General features: G+C 54.1%; 1 protein-coding gene across 1 annotated transcript; it reads left to right on the forward strand.

Annotated features, from left to right (window-relative positions):
* The first annotated feature begins 1,743 nt into the window (after window positions 1-1,743).
* Window positions 1,744-7,014, forward strand: Tmem121b (transmembrane protein 121B). The gene has a single exon (XM_021249644.2). The coding sequence runs from the start codon at window positions 1,885-1,887 to the stop codon at window positions 3,598-3,600; it is 1,716 nt and encodes a 571-aa protein (XP_021105303.2). The 5' UTR covers window positions 1,744-1,884; the 3' UTR covers window positions 3,601-7,014.
* Window positions 7,015-13,217: the final 6,203 nt, after the last annotated feature.

The following is a 13,217-nucleotide window of genomic DNA, read 5'->3' on the forward strand; positions in this document are numbered from 1 at the left end:
TGTGCAGACCCGTGCTAAGCCCCTTGCCCACACAATCTTGCATTACTCACAGCAACCTGTTAAGGTAAATTTTACAGATGAGTAATCTGAGGCTCAGATCAGTATAATGCTGGGCTAAGATCACACAGGCTGTTAAGTGGCAGAGCTGGGGCCATTGGCTCTGGAGCTCATGCTCTTGCCTTTACACCTGCTCTGCTTTGTATGCTCAGACACTGAGCTTCCACAGGTTGTCCATGCCAGGGCAAAGGGGAAACAGTGCAGGTCATGAAGTCTAAATCCCACATCTACCATGGATTAGTTGTACACAGTGACCTCTAAGAGGCTGGAGAAGGCACATTTGTCTGAAACTGACCTTTCTTCAAGAGGGAGATTTAGGGCCATGGGATGGGCAACGTGTTCCCGTGTCATTTTCATGGTGCTACACCATGTTACTTAGGGAATTGAGGCCAGCAGTGCCTTTAAGACAATGAAATCAGGGCAGGGAACTTGTGGCCTGAAGGATGTGGAGGAGGAAGGCTGAGGTGAGCTTCCTGCCTTGCTTCAGGGGGGCTAGGAATGGGGTTATCCAAGAGCCCCAGATCACCCTTCAGCCCCAAGTACTGCAGTTCTTCCCTTCTCCCATCCACCTAAGGCAGCACCTCAGCCTTCTGCCTTCCAGAACTGCTGCCTGGATACCAGCCCTGGCCATGGTCTGAGTCCATGGGAAGAGTTGGGATGCGCTCCTGAGCAGGGGTATGAGGGGTGAGGGCTGCGACACATCCACTGGGCCTTCTTTCTGCTGTGACCAGCTGTAACGTTAATCAATGTCCTCTTTCAACCTTTGCTTTTATCCAAGTGCACATACCTCTTAATGCCCATTTATTTCCCTCTCTCCTAGAACATCTTCCTATTGTTTACATTTCCTGCTCTAAAACCCTTTGGGACTATGATCAGCTCCCCCATGGCTGGGGCCACTTGACCAATCCCTCTACCTTTTCTCTCTTTCCAAGTGAGTACATTCCGGGAACGTCTCTATCCCCTGGAAACTGGGAGTCCTCCCCCACTCCCAGGATGGCTCTGAACCCAGGGCTGGGTGGATGAATACGCAGAACTGCATGGCTGGGGCTGTCTGGTCTTTCTTTTCTTTCTTTCTTTTTTTTTTAAATCAGTATGGCCTGACTCCTCCACTAGTTTTTCAGTGCCTTAGGGAGAGGCAGCATGGGGCCAAATGGAAAGGGCACAGGATGGATGTAGGTCTGCCCTGCTGCTGCCCGTGGTAGGAGGTGCTGATCAGCTATGGAAGCCGAGCCTGTGGCCTGAGCCTGGCGCTTGGACACATGGGTCCACCCTGAGGCCAAGGACACCCAGCCGGTTTAGCCCGCGGGACTCTTCAGCGACTCTTCAGGAATCCGAGGGCCCACTTCTGTCCTCTGGCGCCAGCCCCAACCCTGCCCCTGCTGGTCCTAGAGGCCACCTGGCCGCCTTCCCGCCCTCCAGGCCCCATCCGGCGGTCCCCACCCCGACTCAGCCTCAGCGCCCGCTCTCCTCCCTTTCCTCCTGCTGATCCAGCCAGCCAGGCTTTCTCCTTCTCTGGTCTCGCCTCCTCTCCCCCTTGAATCCAGTCCTGGTTTCCCCGCCGCCAGCTCCCTCGCCAGTCGGCTGGGCTCGCTCCCCGCCTTCGCCCCCGCCTCGCCTGGTCCCCGCGGTCGGCTCAGCTCTTCGCCTGCCCCCTCTGCCAGCCGCCCCGGGCTCGCTAGCCCAGTCCGGCGGCTCCAGTCCGGATCTCGCGGCTGCCCGACCCGGGTCCGAGTCCCAGCAGCTGGGGAGGCGGCGGCGGCTGGCCCGGGTCCCCCTCGGCCGCCTCGCCGGCCGGAGGTTGGCGGGGAGGGAGTCCCGAGGAGGACAATGCGCCCGGCGCTCGGCCACCCTCGCTCGGTCTCCGTCTCATCTGGCTCCTTCCCGCCGCCCCCCGCCGCCGCCCGGCCGCAGCCCCTCTTCCTGCGGGGGGGCCCCTCCCGCGGCCGGCGAGGCTCGGGCGACAGCGGCACCAGCACCAGCACCAGCCGGGGGGGCGGCGGCAGACGCGGCGGGGGCGGCGGCTCCCCGAGCAGCAGCACGGGCGCCGAGCGCGAGGACGACGACGAGAGCCTGAGCATCAGCAAGCCTCTGGTGCCCGCCGCCGCGCTCCCGGGGCCCCCGGCGCAGGGGGGTGCCCCCGCCGCGCCCGCGCTGTCCTCCTCCACCTCCACCTCCACGCCCACCTCCTGCAGCATGACCGCCGCGGACTTCGGCGGGGGCGCCTCGGCCGTCGGAGGCCCCGGGGGCCGCTCGGCCGGGGTCGCGGGCGGCCCGGGCACCGGCAGCGGCGCCTCCTGCTGCTCGTGCTGCTCGTGCTGCGGGCGTCCGGCCCGGTCCGCGCGCAGGAGTCGGCGTCGCGATTGCGCGCCGGGCCCCGGGTGCCGCTGGGGCTACCAGGCGCTGTCCGTGGTGCTGCTGCTGGCGCAGGGCGGGCTCCTGGACCTGTACCTCATCGCCGTTACCGACCTGTACTGGTGCTCCTGGATCGCCACCGACCTGGTCGTGGTGGTGGGCTGGGCCATCTTCTTCGCCAAGAACAGCCGGGGCCGTCGGGGCGGCGCGGCGGGCGGCGCGCACAGCCTCCACCAGCACCACCACCACGCCGCGCCGCCCCTGCACCTGCCCGCCGCCGCGTCCGCCTCCGCGGGGGCCGCAGCCGGGGCCAAGGGGCGCGGCGGGCGCGGGGGCGCGGGGGGCGGCCCGGGGGTGGCCGCGGCGGGGGGCGAGTTCGCCTTCGCCTATCTGGCCTGGCTCATCTACTCCATCGCCTTCACGCCTAAGGTGGTGCTCATCCTGGGCACGTCCATCCTGGATCTCATCGAGCTGCGCGCGCCCTTTGGCACCACGGGCTTCCGCCTCACCGTGGCGCTGTCGGTGCCGCTGCTCTACAGCTTGGTGCGGGCCATCAGCGAGGCAGGCGCGCCTCCGGGCTCGGCGGGACCTCTGCTCCTGCAGCCGCAGCAGCACCGCGCCGCTGGCTGCTTCCTGGGCACGTGTCTGGACCTGCTCGACAGTTTCACCCTGGTGGAGCTGATGCTGGAAGGCCGAGTGCCTCTGCCCGCACACCTGCGCTACCTGCTCATCGCGGTCTACTTCCTCACCCTCGCCTCGCCGGTGCTCTGGCTCTACGAGCTGAACGCCGTGGCCGCCGCCGCTTGGTCCTGGGGCCAGGCCTCGGGGCCCGGCAGCTGCAGCCGCCTTCTGCGCCTGCTTGGCGGCTGCCTGGTGGACGTACCCTTGCTGGCCCTGCGCTGCCTCCTGGTGGTGAGCTACCAGCAGCCCCTCTCCATCTTCATGCTCAAGAACCTCTTCTTCCTCGGCTGCCGTGGCCTGGAGGCCCTGGAGGGCTGCTGGGACCAGGGGAGCCGGACCTCTCCCAGTCAGGCCAGAGGTGGCTACGGTGCTCCTCCCTCTGCTCCTCCACCACCGCCACCGCCTCCACCGCCACCTCAGGGAGGCTCCCAGCTAGGTCACTGCATCTCTGAGAATGAGGGGGGGCCCCATGGCTATGTCAACACCTTGGCTGTGGCCTCCCAGAACTGATGGGGTGAAGGGCAAGGGGCCTTGCTTTGGGGTTGAGAGTGTGCCGCTCCCTCGGCCTCTGACCTTCTCTCACCCAGGTTTGATCAGGCTCTGTTTAGAAGTGACTGTTACTAGGGCTGAGGGCCGGCGTGTTCCTCTGTACCCAAGGGGTACTGCTTGGAGAGGACCCCTAGTGAATTGAGAGGGAGGTCCGTCTACTTACCTTGTGCTCTGGTCTTCACCCAATACCTGACCTCCAAGGAGCTGGAAAACTATGCTTCCTGCTTTTCCTGCCTCCACCCTGCTTCCCATCCACTGTGGGGGAGAATGGAGGACAGGGGGTGTTGTGGCGGGGACTTTGGCCTTCACCAGGCTCTTTAGGTTGTGGGTGGTGTCTGTTGCCTCAGAATCCACTCTTCCCCTGAGGAGTCTCTACCAGAAGGTAGATGAAAGTGCGTGTCTGTGTGTGTGTGTGTGTGTGTGTGTGTGTGTGTGTGGCGGTGTCTCCTTGAGTCTACCCTGTGGCCCTTTGCCATCCATAGATCAGAAGGCTTGCCTTCCCCACCGCACATACCACCACCGTTCTCTTTCCAGCTTGAATTTGTGAGCATGAATTCCCAGGAAGAGCGGGCCTTGGAGCTGCCCAGTTACTCTCCTCCAAGGGAGAAGCTGACCCAGGGTCTTCCTCAACTCCTCTCCTCCCTTCTCAGCTTGAGGAGGAGGTTGTCCCGCACTCGAAGGACCAAATGGCACCCTTTTGTGGGTGAGCGAGCAATTCTACCTCCATTCTTTCAACTTTTGCTGCATCATGTGCTGATGCTGCTTGCAAAAAAATAGAAACAAAATACTCAGAATTTGCATTCAACGTGGCCACCAGACCCTGTTGGGCTTTGGTGCCAGTATGGTTACAGGGTCTGTGGAGTATCAGCCATTGGCTTGGCCGCCTGTTCCTCCCTCTGTGCCCAGAAGAGTTCTCCTTCCTGCAGCTTCGTCCTGGCTGGGTCAGAACAGGACGCAGCAGCAGCTTTAGGGGAAGAGGTGCCTGGATGGATGTGAAATTGGGCTTCCTGTGGGCCCAAGGAGTAGGACACAACACCCTACCTGTCCCTCCTCTGGGAAGCTTGGTGTAGATCAGAAAGGGTGGCAGTGCCCTCTCTCCTTTGCTCTGCTGACAGGACTCTGGAGGGAAAAAGAGGCAGTAGAGCCCTGCCCCCGAGTCTGCCCAGACTCCTCTTACTGAGGCGATGGCAAAAGACAACCCAGGGTTGCCCCGCTGGAGTCTTGATGTGGGACATTGCTTTGGAGTCTCTGAGGCAAGACAAATATTTTTAGGGAGGCAAGGATACAGGAAGACTGCAGGGAGCAAGGCCAGGAAACACTCGCTTTCCTTCACCCACAATATGTTAAGGGTGGGGGAAAATGTGAGGAGTTTTGGTTCCCCTTCTCCTTTTTTTCTGCTGTGGGAGTTCCATGTAGTGTAACAAATCCTGGAGCAGAAGGCATGGAAGACATGGATTCTAATTCTGTCTCTGTCACTCACTAGTTTTGAGTGTTGGATCATTTTTTACTTTCTGGGCCTTAGTTACCTTCCAACTCTAGCACTGTTTGAGTTTAGAGTTCTTGAAAACCCTGATCACCTGTGAAACACAGTAAAAGCGGAGAGGAGAGGAGCCGGCTACAATCCACCTTCGGGCCATTTTCCCTGTTTTGCTCTGGGGATGTCTGAAGCCTCAGGCTGGGAGTGAGAAGGCACCCGGCAGGGTGGAAGGCTGGGCCTGTCACTGCTGCCCTGTCCCAAGCTTCCCAAGAGCCCCTAGCACAGGGAGGGGCCCAAAGTGCCAAGTTACTGGCCACTAGCTCAGCAGCCAGGCCAGTGGTCACCCTTCTTTTGGTTTTGCTGGATTCTCCAAGAAGTGAGGGCTACTGGGGGCCCTTTTCTTCCACCCGCCTTGGGGTTTGTGGGCAGAAGGTGCCATGGAGGCAGGGATACACGAGGGGCCGAGGGCAGACGTGGGTGCCTGGAGCCCACCCAGCCCTCAGAATGGGCACCGGTGGGGAAATGTTTACAGTCAGTGCACTCTGCGCTCCTCAGCCAGTACTGGTGGGCTGGATTTCTGCCATCTCTCCTTCCTCTAACGGGCTCCTCTTCTCTGCTGTTGGACTCAAGGTTCGAGGCCCCAGGCCCAGGTGGGACGATGGCTGCTGCCACTGTTCCTACCCATTTCTTCTCTCCAGCTCTGCTGTGTTTTTCTACTACCTAACCTCAGTGACTGTGAAAGGACATTATTTCTGAGCCATGGCCGGTGCTGGCTGGCCCCCTGACCCATGCTCTTCCTACTGTTTTGATGGCCATCTGGCTGCCAAGTGATTGGCTCGCTGTGACCTCTGAGTGCTGTCTGCTTTTGAATGGGCTGTGATAGGTTCTGATGGGCTGCCACTTCCCTGGGTCCGTCAAGAGGCCGATTCTGGCAGAGGCCAGGCCTTCAGGTCCAGTTGAGGGACCCCAGTTCAACTTGGGCATCTCCCTTTACACATTTGGTACAGTGACTGTGCTCAGGATGCTGGTCCCTTCCTTCTGGTGTGTTTTTCTTGGGTCCTGTCGTTCATTGTCCTTGGCCCACCTACAATAAGCAGTGGCCCCCGGAGCTCCACTTTCCTTGCTTTCTAGGCCATCTAGAGTGCAGGGCTCACACTTGAGTGCTCCCCAGGGGTCTGATGACCAGGATGGTGAGCAGTCTCCTGGAGACCTATGCCAGCAGCAGGGTTTACAGAAAAGAACCCTGGGCTCAGATGGGGACCCGCCTGCTGTTAATGTCTGAGCATGTAAGTGGCAGCAGGGGTAGAAGGTTTCTCTGTCTGAACCCTCAAAACCTTTTCCATTTTATTTTTTGTAGTTTTATGGATGGATGCCAGGGCCTTGTTTTTAGCAGGCAAGTGCTCTACCACTGAGCTACCTCCCCCGCCTTAAACCTTATTTGTTTAAAAAAAAAAAAAAAGACTAGAGGGCTAGGGATTTAGCTCAGTGGTTCTGCTGCCTGCCTTGCAAACACAAGGTCCCGAGTTCAATTCCCAGTACGAAAAAAAAAGACTAGACCCTCTCTAAAGACTTGTTCCCTTCTCCTTTTTGTGACCTAGGGTTTTGCTATGGTGCCCCAGGCTGCCTCAAAGTCCTGGGCTAAATCGATGCCCCTGCCTCAGCCTCCTGAGCAGTGGGGACTACAGGTGTGCGCCACCATGCCTAGCTTGGCCTCTTCCTTGTTAGCATCCATTGGTACTGAGCCTGTGGGTTTTTGTAGAAGAAAGTTAGCTGAGCGTTAGAGCCTGGAAGGAGGGAAGTGGCACCTCACTAGCATTTATCGTGGTTTTTTTTTTCTTTCTCTTTTTAAAAATAACATGAGACTGTTCTGAAAATAAAAAACTTGAGACTTGTGACAAGCTTCCTGTGTGGTTTAAGATCTTTTCTGTCCTGGTTTCCTTACTAAATTCTTAAATGTCACTGTGACATTTATCATCATTTTATAGGTTGGGGTTAGCATCATGGGGACACCTTGGCTAGGCAGTTGGCATGCAGAGGCTGTAGTCCAGTCCTGGGGACCTAGCCAGGTCTTCTGTGGGCGTGGCTAACTTGGGAGGGCTTGGCTGAGATGGACTTCCCCTGTTGCTCTGGGATCCCACCCGAAGACTAACTTACCAAGGAGGAAAAGGCTGGAGAAACAGATCTTTTGTTTGAGACAGGGCCACCCTATGTTACACAGGCTGGCCTCTTACTGCTGGGCCCAAGTGATCCTTCTGCCTCAGCCTACTGAGTAGCTGGGACTACAGGTATGTACCACCACACCTACAAGAAACTGATTTTTATTTGTTTGTTTGTTTATACCAGGGATCGAACTCAGGACCTTGTGCTTGCGAGGCAGACACTGGAACGACTGAGTTAAATCCCCAGCCCTCAGAAATTAATTTTTAAATACTCTTCCTTCATAACTCTTGTCCCAGCCAGAAGCACAAATTCTTCTGTATGAATAACAATACTACCATTTTTGGGGGCTTGTTTGTTGTAACATAAGGGGACAATTAAGTCTAAGGCAGAGTATTGAGCCTGTATTAAAATAAAATCATAGTAATTTTTCTTAGCCCAGAAGGGAGCAGTATTGTTCAAACCACTTTGTATTGTTACCCTATAGCCAGATGGTTTGGGCTATTCTGATGAGCATGTAGGAGCTCGGGAGTCTGGGGTTGCCTGGCTGCTTCTTAGTTGTGTGTCCCCCCATGTTCTGGAATGATTTTGTCATTTCTTTTGAGACAAGGCCTCACTATGTAGGCCAGGCTGGGCTTGAACTCATGGTGATCCTCCTGCCTCTGCTTTCTAAGTGCTGGAATTATAGGTGTGAGCCATCACATACAGCTTCTTTTGTCATTTATAAAACAGGAGTAATGGTATCTACCTCATAGGGCTGTGTTAAGAATAAGGTGACAGGCTGGGGATGTAGCTCAGTGGTTCCGCTGCCTGCCCTGCAAGTGCAAGGACCCGAGTTCGATCCCCTGTACCAAAAAAAAAAAAAAAAAAAGAATAAGGTGACATATGCTCAAACAGTCCTTTTCTTCACAACACGGATAATCCTAACAGACAGAGTTTATACACAAAAACAATTGTAGAACAACATTATCTTCATTTCCTCCTAAATGTGATGTAAAATAAGATGATGAATCTGGCTCAGCATGTTCCACATATTCATACATGCCAAGTTTGGTCAGCTGGAGCGTGCAGAAGGCACCTGAAGAGGAGGAGGAGAGCTTAGGAGTGGCCAGTTCAGCAGGGCAGTGTTGGGGAGCACCCTTGGGGCTGGCCTAAGGGGCCGAATCAGACCCTGCAGTGCTGGCCCCAAGGAAGAGCAAAATAATAGACTCCACAGTTGAGTGTCAGGCCCTTGGTCCACTGCGGAGTTTCCTCCTCACAGGCCCATCCACCGAAACGTCATCTCCACTTTCCTGAGGCCTGGGAAGATGCTGTAGCTTGTGAAGGCCACCCTGTAGCAAGCAAGGGAAGGAGCCCAGTTCTGAGGCTAGCTCTGTCACCTCCCAACTCTGCACTACCCTAGAAGCCTACAGGTACCAGTGCTAACTGGGCTCCACTTCCCCCTCTCCTGAAGCTCAGTTCTGGCTTTAAATCAGGGCTTTTATTAATTTCCAGGGAAGACGTGAGTAGAGCTAACCAGTAGTGCACCCAGAGCTTTGTGGGCAGCCACTCATGGCCCCTCTAGCCTTTGCTTTTCAGGTCTCACTGCATCTTCCCCTCTGATCAGATAGGAGGGATCAGCTCCTACTGAGGTGTGGGCAGCTGAGAATCTGCTCCTCTTAGGGAAGGAACTGAGGTGCTAGGGTAGGTGGGGACACTCTGGACAAGGCTTCTTGTCACCCTTCAAACCACAGGAGGGGAGTCCATGTCCCATTAATACACAAGGCCGGCTCCATGGGGGTGACCACCCACCTTATCACCAGGATGGAGACCCATGGCCGGGATCTGGGAGACGAGAAAAGCAAGATGGCCCTGGGGGTCACTGGGGGTGACATGATGTGGGAAGCCAGGGGCACACCCACCTCGGCAGCTTCTGCCCACAGGCAGGGGTTCTATGGTGTATTCTTCTATAATATAGCCCTGTAGGATCCGTATTCTTGCCATTTTTCCACAAGCTTATTCACTTAGTCGACACATGTATTCAACTCCTAATATACACCAAGTATTAGCACATAGATTTCTTTTAGAATCTGAAAAAGCAAACACATGAGGGAGAGAACAATAAATAGCAGCAGGAGAAGAGGCTAAACAGCATGCCAGGGTGCACAAGATACCCTACCAGAATCAGGAGAGAGGCACAGAGAACTGAGGAGCCACTGGGCTCCTTCCAGGAACAGCAGTGTGGTGGAGAACCTGGTGGTGGCTGAGAGCACTGAGCACTTCTCCCTGGATTCCATCCTAGGAGGCAGGCACTCCTGCCATGCCCATTTTAGACATGAGCAAGCTGAGGCCTGGGGAAGATGGCTTAGTAGAGGTGGCTCAGTTGTTGACCAGCAGGGCCAGCATCTCAGCCCTGTGGTAACTGTCTCCTCTTTGTAGGGAAACTTTCTGTCACAATACATGACTTGACTTGTGACATGAGACCCAGGCTGCAGGACCAGCCCTGAATTTACTCTGAGCTAAGCACCCTGGGGCCCCTGATTTATCAGGATGGGAGAACACGAAATGCAGAGTTCGGACTCCAGAGAATTAAAAACATTCATTGCATTGTAAATACTTCATTTCTCCCTTGTGCCTGATTTAATTTGCAAAGGTAATCGAGAACTAAGTCAAGTCTGTCATACCTTTGCATTTGCAGATCCCAGCTCAGACTGCTGGCTGGATGTCTAAGTGACTGAACAGAGCCCTTAAAACCCATGGCTGGGCGTGTGGCTTAGTGGTAGAGAGGTTCAGGTCCCTGGGTTTGATCTCCAGCACTGAAAAATAACCCCCAAAACCAGATGAAAATCCCCCAAACAAACAAAACCCAGGAGAAAGAAAGGAAGGAAGGGAGGAAGGAAGGAAGGAAGATCTCCTCTGGGGACCTTCCTGAGCAGAAAAGAGAAACTGGTTTTGAACTGAAGCAATGTTCAGGTCACAGTCTAGTTACATCTAGTTATGTCTTTTTTCTTTTCTTTTTTGGGTTGGCATCAAGATAGAGGGCAGGGGAAAGCCAGGATGCCTCCCCGGGGTCAGAAGCTTGGACGGTGGCAGCACGTGTTCGCACTGGACAGTGGTCCTGGGTAGGTGCCCTGGGAGAAACCCATGCCTGGGCACAGGTGGCATGTTGGAGTTTGGGCTGCACAGGGACGTGCTGCTTCCTGCCTACCTTGAGTGAAGAAGTAGGATAGTCAGAGGGTGGCAGCATCTGCTCTTGGGGTTGGGGGGTTCTTCTGGGCCAAGGTAGTTTTTTGAGTGCTGCAAATTGAACCCAGCCAGGCAAGTGGTCTACCACTGAACTACCCCAGCCCCCCAATTTTTTTTTTGTTGTTGTTAATTGAACTTGTTTTTTTAGTACCAAGGATGGAACTCAGGTCCTTGTGCTTGAGCAGCAGGCGGCAAAACCACTGAGCTAAATCCCAGGCCCAATTGAACTTGTTTTTTGGTACTGGGGATCGAACTCAGGACCTTGTGCTTGCCAGGGAGGCACAGTGCCACTGAGCTACATCCCAGCCCTCCAGCCCCCCAACTTTGTCAGCCATGGTTCAGAACGATACAAGCATAAAGGTGTGGCTTTAAGGATACACACTCTCGATAAGCTTGGTATCTGCTAACAGCAGCAGACACCAGTCAGGTTGACAATTTCTGGCACTTCTGGTGAGCAAAGATCAGCGGGAGATAGAAGTCTCTGGGGAAGGACAATGACATTCAATGGCCAAGCAACCCTGGATATTTCTGATTCCATGTGTGGTATGTACAGATCAGGCAAATCTACAGAGACAGAAAGTAGATTAGGGGTTGCCTAGAGATGGGGGCTCAAGTGATAAGGGGTGCTGTTTACTTTCAGGATGGTAAGTTCTAAAATTGTGCTGATGGTTGCTGAACTCTGAATGATACTGAGTCACAGAATTGTACAGGGTCATTTCCCATTGTACAGGATATGAATTTTATCTCAGTAAAGATTTTTGGGGGGAGACAGGCACCCTGGATATAGTGGATGTAGGGGATAATGCCAACTGAGGGCTTTTATTGTTATAGGCAGAATTCAAGGCTTGTGAGCAAGGACTCAAAATGGGAAGTATGCTTCAGGGAGCCAGCCGAAGGAGCTTGGGGCCATTTTGCTGCCAAGCAGGGCCCAGCTTCAGTAAGGACAGAGTCCTCTATGGGGATCTGAACTCTGGACATTTAATATGTATTTGTGAGGGAGATGTTGCAGGAACTTTGGTTGCATCTAGATGCAATAATGCTCACCACCAGCATCACAGAAGAAAGATGGAGTCTCAAAGACAGCTGGCTGGGATGGGTTGGTTTCTTTTCTCCCTCATTTGGGCCTTTGCTGCTGTTGGACTGGGCATGGGCCACACCCTGGGACTTGGTGGCTCTGCTACTGCTGGGTAAAATCTGACAGAAAGTATGCTATAGCTACCCCCTTTCCCTGAAAATGAGACCCAGAGAAAAATAATAAGCCTTGAAAATTAGAGATCAAAAATGCCAGCCCCAGGCTGGGGATTTAGTTCAGTGGTGCTGGGCCTGCCTCTCAAGTGCAAGGTCCTGAGTTCAATAACTGGTACCAGAAAAAAAAAATGTCAGCCCCAGTCAGCCTATCCTTGGCTTACCTGCCGTCACTATTCTCTTGATTGGTGGCTTCGGTGTAAGGCAAGTAAGGCAAAGATAGGCTGACTGAGGGTGATATTTTTGATCTCTAGTTTTCAAGCCCGATTATTTTCCAACTAGGTCTTATTTTGGGGGAAACGTGGTAAGAACTTTTTTTTTTGGTACCAGGAATTGAACTCGGGACCTTGCACTTGCAAGGCAGGCGGGGGAACCACTGAGCTAAATCTCCGGCTGTAGGAACTTTTTGACCTCTAGTAATGTGTTGCTCAAAATAACTTCTAGAATTTTTTACCTAGTCAGTATAGTGTGCACGGTTGTAATGCCAGCATTCCAGGAGACTGAGGCAGGAGAACTACAAGTTCCAGCCTATCTGGAGAACTCAGTAACTTAGTGAGACCCTGTCTCAAAATATAAAATAAAAAAGGCCAGGGATGTAGCTCAGTATGAAGGTCCTGGGGTCAATTCCCAGTTCTGCATTAAAACACACACACACACACACACACACACAAAGAAATTCTTAAACTTTGTGTGTGTATATGTGTGGTACTGGGGATTGAACCTAGGGTCTTTGCATTGAGCTATATCCTTGCCCTTATTTTTTAAATTTTGAGACAGGGTCTCACTAAAGTTGCCCAGGCTGGAATCAAACTTGTGGTCCTCCCACCCTAGCCTCCCAGAGTTTTGGAATTATAGGCTACCATGCGCGGGAACTTTATTCACTTTTTTATTGGCAATTTCTTTCATGGCCCTATATGCACACACATGCATGTGTACGCACACACCCGTTATATGTGCTTTCTCTCACATCTCAGAGTCCTTTCTTCCTCGAGGAAGCTTAGGACAGTTAAGGACCATTGCATAAGCAATTGAGAACGGGCTACTTCAAGGTCACTTATACGCATTCTTCAGGGTCCTCAGAGAGAAAGAAGCCTTCAGGAAGGAGTGTCCTAAGAAGGCACTCCAGGAACAACAGCTTCACACTGTGCCTTAGAGTCGCTCTTCAAATGTCTTGAACCTCAGGCCTTTAAATGTCAGTGGCCCACTTTCTTTGCCCCCACAGGCCCTGTCCAGGTTGTTACTGTGCCCACCTCTGCCCCTACTGCAGTACCTCACCTTACTCGGTGACAGGCTCCCAAATTTCAGGGGCCCCAGGGCAAGCAGCCCTGAGGACTGCTACATCTGCCACAGCCTTCCTGTTGACTGCCTGCCAGACGCAAGCTCAGGATTCCGGGTTCTGCAGAACACCATTAGGTTTGACACCACACATTTCCCTCCTGTCTCTAAAGGTGATCTGGGGTGACCTCCAGCAGGG

The sequence above is a fragment of the Heterocephalus glaber genome, unplaced genomic scaffold (assembly GCF_053883595.1).
Source record: "Heterocephalus glaber isolate CG9 unplaced genomic scaffold, H.glaber_assembly_v1.0 deba00000281, whole genome shotgun sequence".
In the NCBI taxonomy this organism is placed as follows: Eukaryota; Metazoa; Chordata; class Mammalia; order Rodentia; family Bathyergidae; genus Heterocephalus; species Heterocephalus glaber.